At 39.5% G+C, this 14157-nt stretch overlaps 1 protein-coding gene across 3 annotated transcripts in view; it reads left to right on the top strand.

The window, feature by feature from the left end:
• The window catches only part of CHD1L (chromodomain helicase DNA binding protein 1 like), a 164878-nt gene that overhangs the window by 112717 nt on the left and 38004 nt on the right, over positions 1-14157 (top strand). For all 3 annotated transcript variants that reach the window (XM_032420126.1, XM_032420120.1, XM_032420137.1), the window contains exons 6-12: positions 1981-2062; positions 4909-5071; positions 6753-6908; positions 7690-7782; positions 9342-9438; positions 11345-11418; positions 12603-12713. In XM_032420126.1, the coding sequence (XP_032276017.1) occupies positions 1981-2062; positions 4909-5071; positions 6753-6908; positions 7690-7782; positions 9342-9438; positions 11345-11418; positions 12603-12713 (776 nt within the window). The remainder of the gene's footprint in view (positions 1-1980; positions 2063-4908; positions 5072-6752; positions 6909-7689; positions 7783-9341; positions 9439-11344; positions 11419-12602; positions 12714-14157) is intronic.

The raw sequence follows: 14157 nt of genomic DNA, 5'->3' as shown, positions 1-14157 counted from the left end.
CTTTGTAAGACTTTAATACCCAGTTCTTCACAAGGAAATAGGACCTAAATTGTTTTGAATGCTGATTTGAACAGGCCAGGTGCTATTTTATGGCCACTTAGCCACCTTATCTCATGACCACTGTCCAACACCAGTTGGACACTTACTCCTTGTAATCCTTAAATGCACCTCCTCCAAGTGCTACCCAGCAGGAATGATCCCAGTTCCTACTCTCTTTGGACCCCCAGTTCTCCCTCCATCTGCATCGCTCTCAATAGGTAGATGGTACTAGGTTTCTGTTTCTGCACCTGTTTTCTGGATTTTCTCTGTAGCCTCAGAGGAAGAGGGCATCTTCCTTGTAAGGCCAACATCTGCTGAAGATCTTTCTCTAATTTTTGAGTGATTTTTATTTCCCTACCCACTATCTTTCCAGTGTATCTTCCTTGTATATACATTTAGTTTTTTAAGTATAAGAACAACGTAATAAGCACCTACATTCAGTTGGTTAAGCGTCTGCCTTTGGCTCAGCATGATCTCAGGGTCCTGGGATCGAGCCCCACATCAGGCTCTCTGCTCAGTGGGGAGTCTGCTTCTCCCACTTTCTTCCTTCCCTCTCGTGCTCTCTCTCTGTCTCAAATCTTAAGGAAAAAAAAAGAACAATGTAATGAGATTACAGAATGTTTGCAAACAAAATAAAAATTGAGGGGCGCCTGGGTGGCTCAGTCGTTAAGCGTCTGCCTTCAGCTCAGGTCATGATCCCAGGGTCCTGGGATCGAGCCCCACATTGGGCTCCCTGCTCCACGGGAAGCCTGCTTCTCCCTCTCGCACTCTTCATGCTTGTGTTCCTGCTCTCGCTATCTCTCTTTCTCTGTTAAATAAATAAATTAAAAAAAAAAAAAAACTTCAAAATAAAAATTTAAAAAATCTTATAACTTTCACTTTGTTATCTCTTGCATGGTTTCTCATTTGTGAGAAGATACATAATATTTATATATTTTTTAGTTACCATGGGCCTTCTTATTGTAAGATAATCATCATAGTATTCAAAATGCTGAATAATATTACATCATGTATAATTGGACTTACTTATTTTCAGCTTTTTGCTACTTTAAATAATGCAGCTTGGAACATATTCATACATAACATATTTTTCCATATTTCGAATTTTTTGTGCTCTAGCAACAGCCACCAATGACTTCCATGGTATATCCAAAGGATGTATCTTCCCGAACGTCTATAACATTTGATCTTACTCACTGCTTTCCCATGTTTAAATCTAAAACACTTTTTAAGCTACTGTGACACCATTTTCTCTTGATTTTTCTTCTGGGTTTAAATCTCAGCTCTACCTCATTCTAGCTTTATGACCTTGACCCAGTCACCTAATCTTTCTGAGCTTTAGTCTCCTTGGTGGTAAAATGAGCAGAATAATGTCTACTCACCATGTTCTCTTGGATTAAATAACAGACATAAAGCCCCAACCAAGCACAGGATCTGGCACATAGTAGGTGGTCATAAATGTTTCCTTTTGCTTTTTGTCTCTAGCTCCTTCCTTTCTGCCTTTATGCACAGATCTTTCCCATCTTGGAAAACAAATTCCCTTAAACTTAGTACCTTATCCAGATGTTGTCTTATGTACATGGCAGGCTTTCAGATAAGAAGGTAATTTGAGGGGTGCCTGGGTTGCATCCGACTCTTGATTTCGGTTCAGGTCATGATCTCAGGGTTGTGAGATCGAGCTCTGTGTGGGGCTCCATGCTCAGTGGGGAGTCTGCTTGAGATTCTTTCTCTCTGCCCTTCCCTCTACTCATGTGTGTGCTCTCTCTCAAATAAATAAACAAATAAATCTTAAGAAAAAAAGGCAATTTGAGTGTGTTTCTAATAGAATGGGCTTAATATTAGTCTTTCCAACACTAGTGCTGGTTGTATGGTAAGACTTTTTGGCTGTGAGATACATGCTTGGGTTACACAAAACTGAAAGCTTGGATTTTTCTCTCACAGCTTCCCTTGGAGTGTTCTTGTTGTGGACGAAGCTCACAGGTTGAAAAACCAAAGCTCCTTGCTGCATAAGACACTTTCAGAGGTAAACTCACAGGATAGTCTTAGTTTTTGTATAACTTCCTTTAAAAAAAATACTATCTTGGGCCTGTATAGAGTTAGTTAAGTTGAAACATTTTTTTAGTCAGATTTCTATAGGGCTAAATAAACATTTTGTGAGTGACAGAGGTAGTACTTAATATGGCCTAACTTCTTCCTCTCGTCTTTTACATAGAAGATAACATTTACTGAAATCTGGGTATCAAATAATAAGACACTACCTCAATAAAATATGTTGTATTTTTGGAAATGTTTCAGCTCTCTTTTGATCTTCAGAGGGGTAATTCTTTAAAAATGATCTTCTTATAACTCTTCTGTCTGCAATAGCAGATACATCTGACATATTTTACCCTTCCCCCCCATTTACCTTTTTTAAGGATTTGATAGTTCACATGGAGTAATGAAGAGACCCCATTGCATGCCATTGACTATTAGCTCTGGTCTCTCTTGTCTTTGTCATACTTTTGAGTGTGATACCCTTGATCTCATTCCCTTCTCTTGATCTCTGGCACCATTGTGGCACAGTGAGAAATGAGAAATGTCAGTGTAGCCCTAGATTTGCTCTTTTTTCTGAGGATCCAGTGGAACAGCTTGTGAGTAAGAAGTGCCCTTCTCCTTGCTGACCTTACAAATGAGACCACATATGAGAATTCCTGTGGCCATCACTGAAGTTTGGTCCCTGTCCTATAACATCATGTCCTATAACAAATGAGTTAATAAATTTAGAGGTGATTTGCAGGAAAGTCTTAGGTCTGAATTCTCTATTTACTGGCCAGAAGTTGTAGTTTTTAGCATTTTAATGCAGATATGGTCACTGTCCGTTATTAGACCAGTCTCAAAGATTGCTATACCCTGGAGGACCCCCTCTGCCCTATGATGTCTTTTGCCTCTTTTAGGGACTCTTAACAGTATCTTTTTCCCAAGAGGTTGTCATATTCTGGCACCTAACCCTAAACTACCATGCCAGTTTACTAATGGATAATGGGAGAAGAGAAGCAGGTGTAGTAAAGGAACCCCAGGGTTTGGAGTGGCTAAGTTCTGTTGCGGGTCCCAGAGTCTATCCTTGTTATTCATAAGGAAACTAAATCTCAGAGGGATTATGTGAGGAATTTCTGTGTCATCTAAGCATGAACTGGGGTTTGAATTGCAGACAACTTGTTGGTTGGAAAGAAATGTATTTATTGATAGAGGTAGGGAAAAGGGTAGTACCTTTTTTTCCCCTTTATAATATTGTTTTCAGCTTGTTTGTAAAAGTTGGAAGCAATTTGTAGTGAAACATAGGGAGTTGGTTATGCAGTTCACAGACTAAGTATAGTACCTTGACAAAGTAAGGCTGCCATGAAAAATTATGTAGAAGAATATTTAACAACGTGGGAAATGTTTGCAAAGTATCGTACACAAAAAGAAGTTTTAAAAATACTGTATACAAAGAGATTGTCTCTTGATTTTTTTTCACCCAGTTACAAGTTTTGATACTAAATGGACACTACTGTGAATAAATATATTAGCTCATGTGACTGTATAAGTTGACTGTAGTGACTAACAATCCTGGTTATCTTTTTGACTTCATATTCTTTGGTCACCCCAGCTCTTTGCTTGGTGAACACATTGTAAAAAGGTGAATTGGTTGTTGAAAGCATTTATTTCTGACCAGTTCCCATACTTAAATTCTATGAAAACATTGCCCTATCAGCAGAGCAGGCATGAGTGGGTGGACATTGATTAATCAATTTAAAAGAGAACAAAAAAAGGAGATTGCAAAAAAATAGTAATATATCATTTTCAAATCAGTTTTAATTGTGTCATTGCATCTGTTACCTTTTCTGACTACGAAATCAGTATCTTCTTATGACCCCCTCCAAATCAAAATATAGAAACACAAGAATAAACATAAAAACCATCAATAATCTTATTCCCATGCATACATTAACATTTGGTATATCAGCTGCCATATCCTTTGCTGTGCGGGTGAACACCCAAACACATAAATATGCATATATATTATTTTAGAAACCAAAATATAGTGCATTTTTATATTTAAAATAAGGTGTGTGTATGTATACATATGTGTATATATGTATCATACTGTATTTCAGTATTTCAAATAACATACATGGGATATGGCTTTCCGTTTTTGCTGCATTCTTTAACTCAAATGGCATTAGTTCTTATTAATGTCAGTTTAGAGGTTGTCCTTCGCTTAACCTAATATCTGTTACTGTCTTTCCTAACCTTTTATTTCATTAGTCTCTTATTCTTCTTGTTCTTACTTGTTGCTCAAAATTTAAAGAATTTCTTTCATTTTGGGCTGTATAAGGCCCAGAAACATCCAGAAGTCTTGATGGTTTGGGTGTGATACACCCTAAAGTTGTACATTCTTTTAATGTAGATCTTCTTGCTTCTTGCTTGTAGTGGTGGGGCTGATGCTATAGCTTTTTCAAACTGGTTGAGTAGATACCATGTGCCTCTGATGCCTCAGTAGACTCACCCATGTGGGTAATAAAATACAGCTTGAATCCCCACTAAGATTGAGTAACAATAACCATATCAAATACTCATGTAGTCCTTCAGAGTTCACACAGTGATTTTACTTAACCTCCTTGTAACAGTATCTTCTTCAGAGGATATTTGTCCCCTTCTTACAACTGAAGAGGTATTATTTCCTACATCAAATCTCTAGTATACAGCTTGAACCAAGTCTTCTGGTTTCATGTCCTTGTGGTCATCCCATTAAATTATGCCCCTCTTTGTACAGGTAAAGGTTGTGATGGGGAACTTGGTCTTGCTTTCCAAGGTTATAGATTTTTTACTTTACTTATTTATGTATTTGAGTTCTCAGTAGTCTTCAATCTCCTGTTGACCGGAACTCCCATCCAGAACAGCCTCCAAGAGCTCTACTCTCTCCTCAGTTTTGTGGAGCCTGATCTCTTTCCCAAGGAGCAGGTGGGAGATTTTGTTCAGCATTACCAGGATGTTGAGAAGGAGTCTGAGTCAGGCAAGTTCCCTTCCTTGAAATCATGCCAAGAAGTCTGGGCCCAGAAAGTTCCCTGGTGTATAACAGATATGGGGTTATAGGTAGAAAAGAAAAAGAATTGATAACTGGAGGGCACCTTCTAGGGAGATAAAGAGCCACACAAAGCTGAGGTGATGCTAGATCCCTCAAGTTGTTCCCAGTTGTCTGCTATTCGTGATTCTTATTTGTTATACAATTCTACAGTAGGACTTAATGGATCATTTTTGGAAGAAGTAGAAAGAATCTGCTGCTCCACTCCCCCCCCCCCCCCCCCCACGTAACTTATATAATACACTTTTGTAACTGGTTAACTTTCTGTGCTATTTCCTGAGGCAGAAACGTATGTGGGTACTCTAGTCCCAAACTACTCCTCAACATTCCACACACAGCACTGGTGTTTCTGTTAACAGTGCACCAAAACCAAGAGTCTAGGATGAGTCAGTGGTGGGAGCAAAGGAGGGGAACCATCCTCCTTTATACAGCTGCCAGTTGCAGTCTTCTTCCTTTTGCACCTTTGCCCCACTGCCTTGTAGAATAACCTGTCTATCCCCATACTATTATCCCAGGATGATGGTTCAAAATAAGTGCTAGGCATGCCGACTAGTGGGAATATGTATACTAGGTGAGTATGAGTTGGAAGGGCTTCTCACAGCAAAAATGCCCATACCATAAGCTGAAGATTACTGGGGGAACCTCCTCTGATTGCCTCCATATTTAGGGTTGCCAGATAAAATATATGACACCCAGTCAGATACTACATGGGACGTACTCCTATTACAAAATTATTTGTTGTTTATGTGGAATTTATATTTCACTGCATTCTTGTATTTTTATTTGCTGTACCTGGCAACCCAACACGCAGTGGAATTCCAGTTCAGGCTAGTTTTTGAAGTTCATGATACCTGGGGAAGGAACAAGGGAGTTGAACTGAAAAGAACTGAGTTTGAATAATAGCAACATTAGCATCCAGCTGTGTGACTTTGGATAAAGTGTGCTTAACTTAGCTATGAAAATGGGGACAATATTACTTGGCCCTCTACTTCTGAGCTGCTATGCTGGTTAATCAGATTAAGTGCAGAAGTATCCTGGAAATAGTAAAACTCCATGCAAATGAGATTATTAATAAAAATCCAGTTCTTTGAGTGTTCCTAGTTCTTGAGTTGAGAGTCAGTAACAATTTCAGAAGGAGTTGGAAAAAAGAACCCAATGAAGGAAGAAACATGGTTGGCCCTTCAACCAGGGGTTAGGGGTGTTGACGGCCCACACACAGTCAAAAATCTGCTATAACTTTTGACTTCCCAAACTTAACTACTAATAGCCTGCCGTTGACTGGATGCCTTACTGGTAATATAAACAGTCAATGATGACATATTTTGTGTGTTATGTGTGTTATGCTGTGTTCTTGACAGTCAAGGGGCCAGAGGAAAGAAAATGTTAGGAAAATCCTAAGGAAGAGAAAATACACTTATAGTACTATATTTATTAAAAAAAAAAAAGAATCTGCGTTTAAGTCAACCTGCGCAGTTCAAACCCATGTTGTTCAAGGTTCACCTGTACTGTGAGAAATAACCATACTGGTCTAGCATGTGGAATTGGCATGAAAATTTCATCCTACTCTTCTTGTGTTGTTGGTTTGTTTTTGTTTTTTTTTTTCCTTACACAGCAAGCGAACTACACAAACTCTTGCAGCCATTTCTGTTGAGGCGGGTGAAAGCTGAGGTAGCTACAGAACTTCCCAAGAAGACAGAGGTAGTGATATACCACGGCATGTCAGCATTGCAGAAAAAATACTACAAGGCCATTTTGATGAAAGACCTAGGTAATCAGAGGGCACTTGACTGCTTAGAAACTAAATGAGGATGTGATTTTATTATTATCCCAGGATGATTGTTCAAAATAAATGCTAGGCATGCCTACTAGTGGGTATATGTGTACTAGGTGAGTAAATATCTTATCACACTTGCTTTGTATAGTAATATGGGATGGAGTTTTGTATTCTGAATAATGTTTAGGTCAGCCACAGTGAAACCATGCGGGGTATCTTTACTGTAATGCAGACTTTATTGATTGTTGCACTTGTGAAATTTCCTTTTCTCTCCCCCCGCCCCCCACCAGTTGTCCTTACTGCATAGAAGTTAGTTAAGCAAACACTTCCAGGTATGCCAGTCATGCCTTTCATCTTTCCACCCCGTCAGATATTTAACACATTGCAAAGCTTTTTTGTTGGACTGGATTCACTGAGAGGAATTAGGAGTGGGAACAGAGAGAGAGGAGTAGAACAGTCTGTCACTTTGTGTTATTTTATCCCTTGGCTCCACAACAGTAGTTAAAGAAGGGAATTTAGAATTGTGCAAAAGTAACAACATACTCCTGAGTTCATTTATAGTTAGGCTTCCTTAAAACAAAGTGATAGTTAAGAAAACTTCATGTGGATATGCTGTTAATTCTTAATGCAATTCAGTGAAATTTAGGAGGTTAATATAGGTTTGAGAGATATATTACTGAATAAGTAAGGTTAACTTAGAGTTTTTGTTTGGTTTTTTTGTTTTTGTTTAGTAGTCCATATCTCTCTCTCTGTCTTTCTCTGTTGCTGTTTTCAGATGCATTTGAAAATGAGATGGCAAAGAAAGTTAAACTTCAGAACGTCTTGTCCCAGCTTCGAAAGTGTGTGGATCACCCATATCTGTTTGATGGTGAGACAGTGCCCTTTTTTCTCATATTGCTTTTCATGAACATTTCTGTGGCCAACATCATCACAAAATTCTTCAAAAGAATTGCCTGTATTTACTGTCTAGTTTGTTCCTCCATTTTCTTTTGTTAATTTTTTCCTATTGATGTAATCTAATATATCATTCATATTCAACTTTTTTCAGTTGTCCCCTTAATGTCCCTTATGGCTTTGACTTTCTTCTTTTAAAATTCAAAATCGAGTCATAGATCTGAATTATATTTGTCTGTCTCTTTATTCTCCTATAATCCAGAAACATTCCTCAGCTTTTTTGTTTGTTTGGTTGGTTTTTTTTTTTGGTCTTGCCTGAAATTACAGTTTTGAAGAATCTCAGTGCTGGTTGTTTTATGGGTTGTCTCATAATCTGGATTTAGGGATCATTTCTTTGTGATTAGATGTCCCATTGTCTTTTTTTTTTTTTTTTAAGTGGGCTCCATGCTGGACTGGGCATGGAGCCCAAATGCAGGGCTTGAACTCACGACCCTGAGATCAAGACCTGAGCTGAGATCAGGAGTCAGATGCTCAACCTTGACTGAGCCATCCTAGATGTCCCATTGTCTTAAACCCATTCCGCTGTCGGCCTTTCATTACCACCCTTTAACTTTGCAAGTTTACCAGTGATCTCCAGTGGTTGTCAGTTCACATTTAATTAACCTCTCAAAACCTTTGACACAGTTGATCACTTCTTTCTTGAAACACTTTCTTCCTTTGGCTCCTGGAACAGCACTTTCTCTTGCATCTCCATTTCCCTACCTCTGCTCTTTCTCAGCCTCCTTTGCTGCTTCCCCTCCATCTTAGAGATGTCTGCAAATTTCCCTCTAAGTGCTGCTTTAGCTAAATACCGCACATTTCAATATGTAGTATTTTCATTTTAATTCAAACAAGGGCTTTTTTGATTCACTCTAATAGGTAGCCTTTGGGACACTTCTAGGACTTATGTGGCCATGGGGGCACTGGAATGGGTAGGATCAATGTGGATGATTTGCTGGTGTCATTTTAAGGGCGTATTTGCAAGTAGCACTATGAATTGTTTTAAATTGCACAGAATATTAATTAGGTGCATTTCAGAATCTTTTCTTAAGGCAGGGGGCATTGGGAACATGGAGATTTTGAAAGAAGCCCTCTGGGTTATTCTGCCTGCCATTCCCCGCCTTGAGAATTACTCGTTTATTCATCTAAGCATTATTTCTTGATTTGTTTTCCTGAGTGAGAGTCTCAGATTTTCAGTTCTCTGGCCGTTAGCATGTCCTTGTGCCTCCCTTTCCTAAAGAGTGGGCTTGTTCCTTGGATGGACATTTATTAAGCATGTTGGGGGTGTTAGGCTCTGTGATTGATGTTAAGCAGCACCAAGATTATCATACAAACAAATAATTATAAAACGTCTCAAAGAGAGATGAGACTTGGGCCCATTTTCAGTTAGAAGGAGCTTAGCCTCTTGCTGTAGCCTCACTATCAGCTTCTCTACTTAAGAAGTCTGCCATGACCAGGGGACACTTCATTGGGAATAGGTTCCTTTTTTTTCAGGTGTGGAACCAGAGCCTTTTGAAATTGGAGACCACCTGATTGAGGCCAGTGGGAAACTTCATCTACTGGATAAGCTGCTTGCATTCCTGTATTCCAGGTAGGTGGTCAGTTTACATTTTCTGCTCTGAGCTGGTAATTTTTAAAACCAGATGATTCACTGACTTCTTTCTTTCTTTTTTTTTTAAGATTTTATTTATTTATTTGAGAGAGAGAGATAGCAAGAGAGAGCATGAGCGGGGGGTGGGGGGGAGAAGCAGGTTCCTCCCTGAGCAGGGAGCCCAATGCGGGGCTCGATCCCAGGACTCCAGGATCATGACCTGAGCCGAAGGTAGACGCTTAACCAACTGAGTCACACAGGCTCCCCAATTCACTGATTTCTTGAGACTAATTCCAAGTTTTCTTTTTTTCAAGACCTTGATTCTGGTTCCACCTTCTCTGCAACTACACTTACACCCCATCTCATCCCATCCCATCCCCTCCATAATCATCCTTCCCTTTCCTGAATTCCTACAGCACCTAGGATCCTAATCCAGCACTTGGCAATTGCACTGCCTTAATCTGCTCTCTGTTTAATTGATGTGCAGTAATCTTACTACTCCAGCTGTATTGTTTAGTTCCACAGACAGAGATATCATCAAACATTTATTTTTTAATTGCCTGCCGGTACCTTGTAGAATTGGCACTTAATGAGGGCTTAGTAAATATGCACCTTTGTTAACCCCTGTATGGTTTGGTTCAGAGAGAAATTGGAGGACTCTTTCCCAGAGACATGGGCTGGGTAGCTGAAGACCAAGTCACTCTTGGAGCCTTAAAAGGTTCAGCTAAGTGTTCAGTGGCCTGGTATCCAGCCTCTACCTGATCCTCCTGGACCCCAGAGGGACAGAGAAGTCTAGAAAAAGCCCAGCTTCCTAAGAGTTTCAAAGTTGTCCCTTTGGGACAACTGTCCCAAGTGAGCCTGAACTAACCATAAAACCTCAGGTTTGGCAAAACCACCCAACATTAGGAATGTGCAAACCAAATAATTGCATGTCTTCATGTATTTTATTGGCTCTGATATAGCTAGTATAAGTGTGTTAGAGGTAGAGGAGGACCCATAAACATTTTCTGTCCAACCTTTTCATTTCACAGGTGATGAAACAGGCCCAGAGTAGTCATGTGACACAGCCAGCAAATGACAGAGATGGGATTAGAATTGAGGTCCTCAAGTTCAATGCCTTTTCCACACGTTTGGGGCTAGTCTTGAAGGAGTTCTTCATAATTGTTCCTTTACACACATCGCAAGCTCAGATTAAATTAGTTTTCCTAACGAGACTTTTGTTTTGACAGTGTCATATTTCTTTTCTTTGTGAAAACTTAAAGTAATACCTGATAACATGGGACTGTAGGCTCATCTTCATTCTTGACTTAATTCATTTTGCCTCCTCCTTTCCCTTCCTCTCCCTATACATAAGTTTTTTAATGTGTCCTATGGGATATGAGATGCCACCTGCCCCTTCTCTAAAGTAAAGTGATACTTCTCAGACTTTTCGGCCAATACAGCTGTAGATGAGAGGATAGTGATTTTACACCTGCAAGCAGAGAATGGCTATAGATGGCTGATGATTTCCAGTTGGGTTTTGTGCGTTTGACTTTTACATTTTATTCTTCACATACCTTTATTTATTTAGCTGTTCGAATGAAAGCGTTTATTTCTTTCCATTAAATTGGAACGTAAATTGACATTCCAGAAAGACGTGCTTTGGTTATCCTGGGGCTTTCTGTACGCCTGGTGCATTTGCTCCTGGGAGTATCTATAGTTTGAGAACTTCGGCTCTGCAGAATATGGCTACGTGTGGAGTTATTTATGTGGAACTTTTAGCATTTCTGAGGAAGTCTCTGTAAATGATTATGGTATTTATATTTCTACTTCAGTATTTCATTTATTTATAAACTTGTATTCTTTGGTAAGTTTCCCTCAGGGAAACTTAAGAGTTGGTAGCCTTTCCTTTTCTCTTTCTTGCCAGGGGCCATCGAGTTTTACTTTTCTCCCAGATGACCCAGATGTTGGATATTCTCCAAGACTACATGGACTATAGAGGTGACGTTCCTTGGCCACTACATTGCTTAAGCCTTTTTTAGACTTAACAGTCTAGTAGGTCCATGAAGAGTAATCTGGGGGGTGGGGATGTTACAGAGGAAAGCAGTGAAAGAACATTATTCTGAACCAAAGGAAGATTGAAAGTAAGGAGAGAGGTGTGTTACACAAGGATTGACAGCCAGGTGGAGACACATGGGCAGAAATAAGCACACACATTCCCACTGGCGATGTGATTTAAAATTGTGGATACTGGAAAAAAAATCCGAGTTGCAGAAATGTTGAGTGTTTTTGAAAATGTTTGCTAAAAAACGAGCTTTCGGTGTCTTGCAATATTCAATTCAACTGTTGAGCACTTACTCAGGATCAGTAGAAAAGATGAAATTATAGAGATCCCATGTATCAACCAAGGGAAAGGAATGTTTTTTCTATATAAACAATAGGGAATGTAAGTTATTACCTGGGGATTCTGTTTAATATATAATAAAATGTATGTGGGATGATGGGAAAAGGCTGTAACACTGACTGATCTTGAAATCAGTGGTGAGGGAGCATCAGCTTCAGACCTTACTGTTTAAAATATGAATTCAGAGTAGGTCTCTTGGAGCCACTCGATGCCCCCTAAGTACTACAGTACAGTACCTGGTCCATTGGACACTTGTAGGAAATGCCATTGGCATGTTGGGGGATCCCCAGATTCACAAACAGGGCTTGAGCATATAATTCCCTTTCCTGACAGGGGTCTGTGGTGATGGGTGAACCTGAAGCTTCATTGAAAGGCAGCTGCTGGGCCATTGGGCAGGCTCACTCACCAGCTCCTCAGTGCTTGTCTTACTGCTTGCATTAGTAAGAATTCTGTCGTGGCAGAATTGGAAACTACCACACAGTGTGGTTCACAGTGTGCTTCGGGGTTGGGATAGTCAGAATTGACTATTAACTCCATAAACGCCAAATACATCAACTGCATGTATTTAAAAATCCCAGAGAGGTATATTATGTTGAGTTCTTGTGTAAAACAATGAAATGTCACCTAAATTTAGATTTTTCCCATGGGATTTGCTTCAAGTAGAGGCATACATGTATACAAAAAGGGACAAAATTAGCATTTGGTTTTGAGCCGACAGAGTTTTATTCCTCAAAGAATATGTGAAAGGGTTTCTATGTCTGTTTTCTTTCTGTGTGTGAAGGGTACAGCTACGAGCGTGTGGATGGGTCTGTGAGAGGAGAAGAGAGACACCTGGCCATTAAGAACTTCGGACAGCAGCCTGTTTTTATTTTTCTCCTGAGTACCAGGGCAGGTAGGCCACACAGGCATTGGCTAAAGCAGACAAATAAGGGGGGGATACAGTACTTTTACATCCCGACCACTAGTATGCTTTCCCCTAATTCCCTGAAAGGTGAGGTCATTACCAAGGAACATGAAAAAGGGCAATTGAGGGAGTTGCCATAAGTTAATCAAAGTATTGGACTCCTAGCATGGGGTTGTTTCCCGTCCACGTTATCTAAGCTGCCAGCTCAGAGAAGTAAGGCTGAAAGCAGAGGTTGTTGGAAGGGAATTTGATTCTGCTTTGACCACTGACCTGGGGTTGTCCCGGATGTCTGTAATCTCATGGAAAGTTTTACTCACATTCAGTAGAGAACACTCTCCTTCCCAGCTGTGAATTTAGGAAGTAAGATAACAGCCTGTCTGCTACTTATCCCTCCTCCTCAAGTAGCTCTGGAATAGTGCTGTAAAAGCTTAATAAAAATCTCTTTTTTAAAAAAGTTGTGATTATAATGAAATTGCCAGCTCTTTAGAATTATTTTTAACATTATATTTATGAGTTAAGTCATAAATATTTTATGTGATATTTATAATGTTTTACCAGTTAAACACTGCTTTTATAGACGCTTTAGTCATTTGAAATCAGTTCTCGGAGATGAAATTATTCTTATGTCATGGAGCAAGCCGACCTTAAATTAGTGTTGAACTTCTAGAATCTTAGTTTCATTATCTTATTTTTTGTGGACCTAATCTTTTTTTTTTTTTTAAGATTTTTATTTATTTATTTGAGACAGAGTGTGAGCAAGAGAGAGAGCACAAACAGGGGTAAGGGCAGAGGGAGAAGGAGAAGCAGACTCCCTGCTGAGCAGGGAGCCCGATGTGGGGCTCCATCCCAGGACCCTGAGATCATGACCTGAGCCAAAGGCAGTCGCTTAACCGATTGAGCCACCCAGGTGCCCTGTAGACCTAATTTTGATGCAATAGATGCAGGAACACTAAAGGGATTTGTATCCTCTATTAAGGAGAGATCAATATTTGTATAAAGAAAAAGTTCCATCTTAGAAAGCATTTATTAAGTGTCTCATACTGTAAGGGTACATAAAAGATGTGTTAAGTAGAGTCCTTGACCATGAGATTGTTTCACCTGTGTATGTCTCATCTCTGTATTACAGAGGTATAATCTGATTCATTTGGCTTCGCTTGCTTCCATTATCATAGACTGCACCCTGAATCAGCCATTTATTCACATTCTCTCTTGTCTCAGGGATGGTTTTAGGAGACACTGGAAGGATCAGGGCAAATGCATCTTCAGTGTTGGAAAACAGCTCTATTTATGCGTTACTGATTTCATCATCATTTTTTTTTTTGTCATCAGATTGTTCTAGCTTTATTTTTTTTTAATTTTTTATTGTTATGTTAATCACCATACATTACATCATTAGTTTTTGATGTGGTGTTCCATGATTCATTGTTTGCGT

This window comes from Phoca vitulina, unplaced genomic scaffold (genome assembly GCF_004348235.1).
Source record: "Phoca vitulina isolate PV1807 unplaced genomic scaffold, GSC_HSeal_1.0 scaffold2, whole genome shotgun sequence".
NCBI lineage: Eukaryota > Metazoa > Chordata > Mammalia > Carnivora > Phocidae > Phoca > Phoca vitulina.
This window is presented reverse-complemented; position numbering and strand designations above follow the sequence as displayed.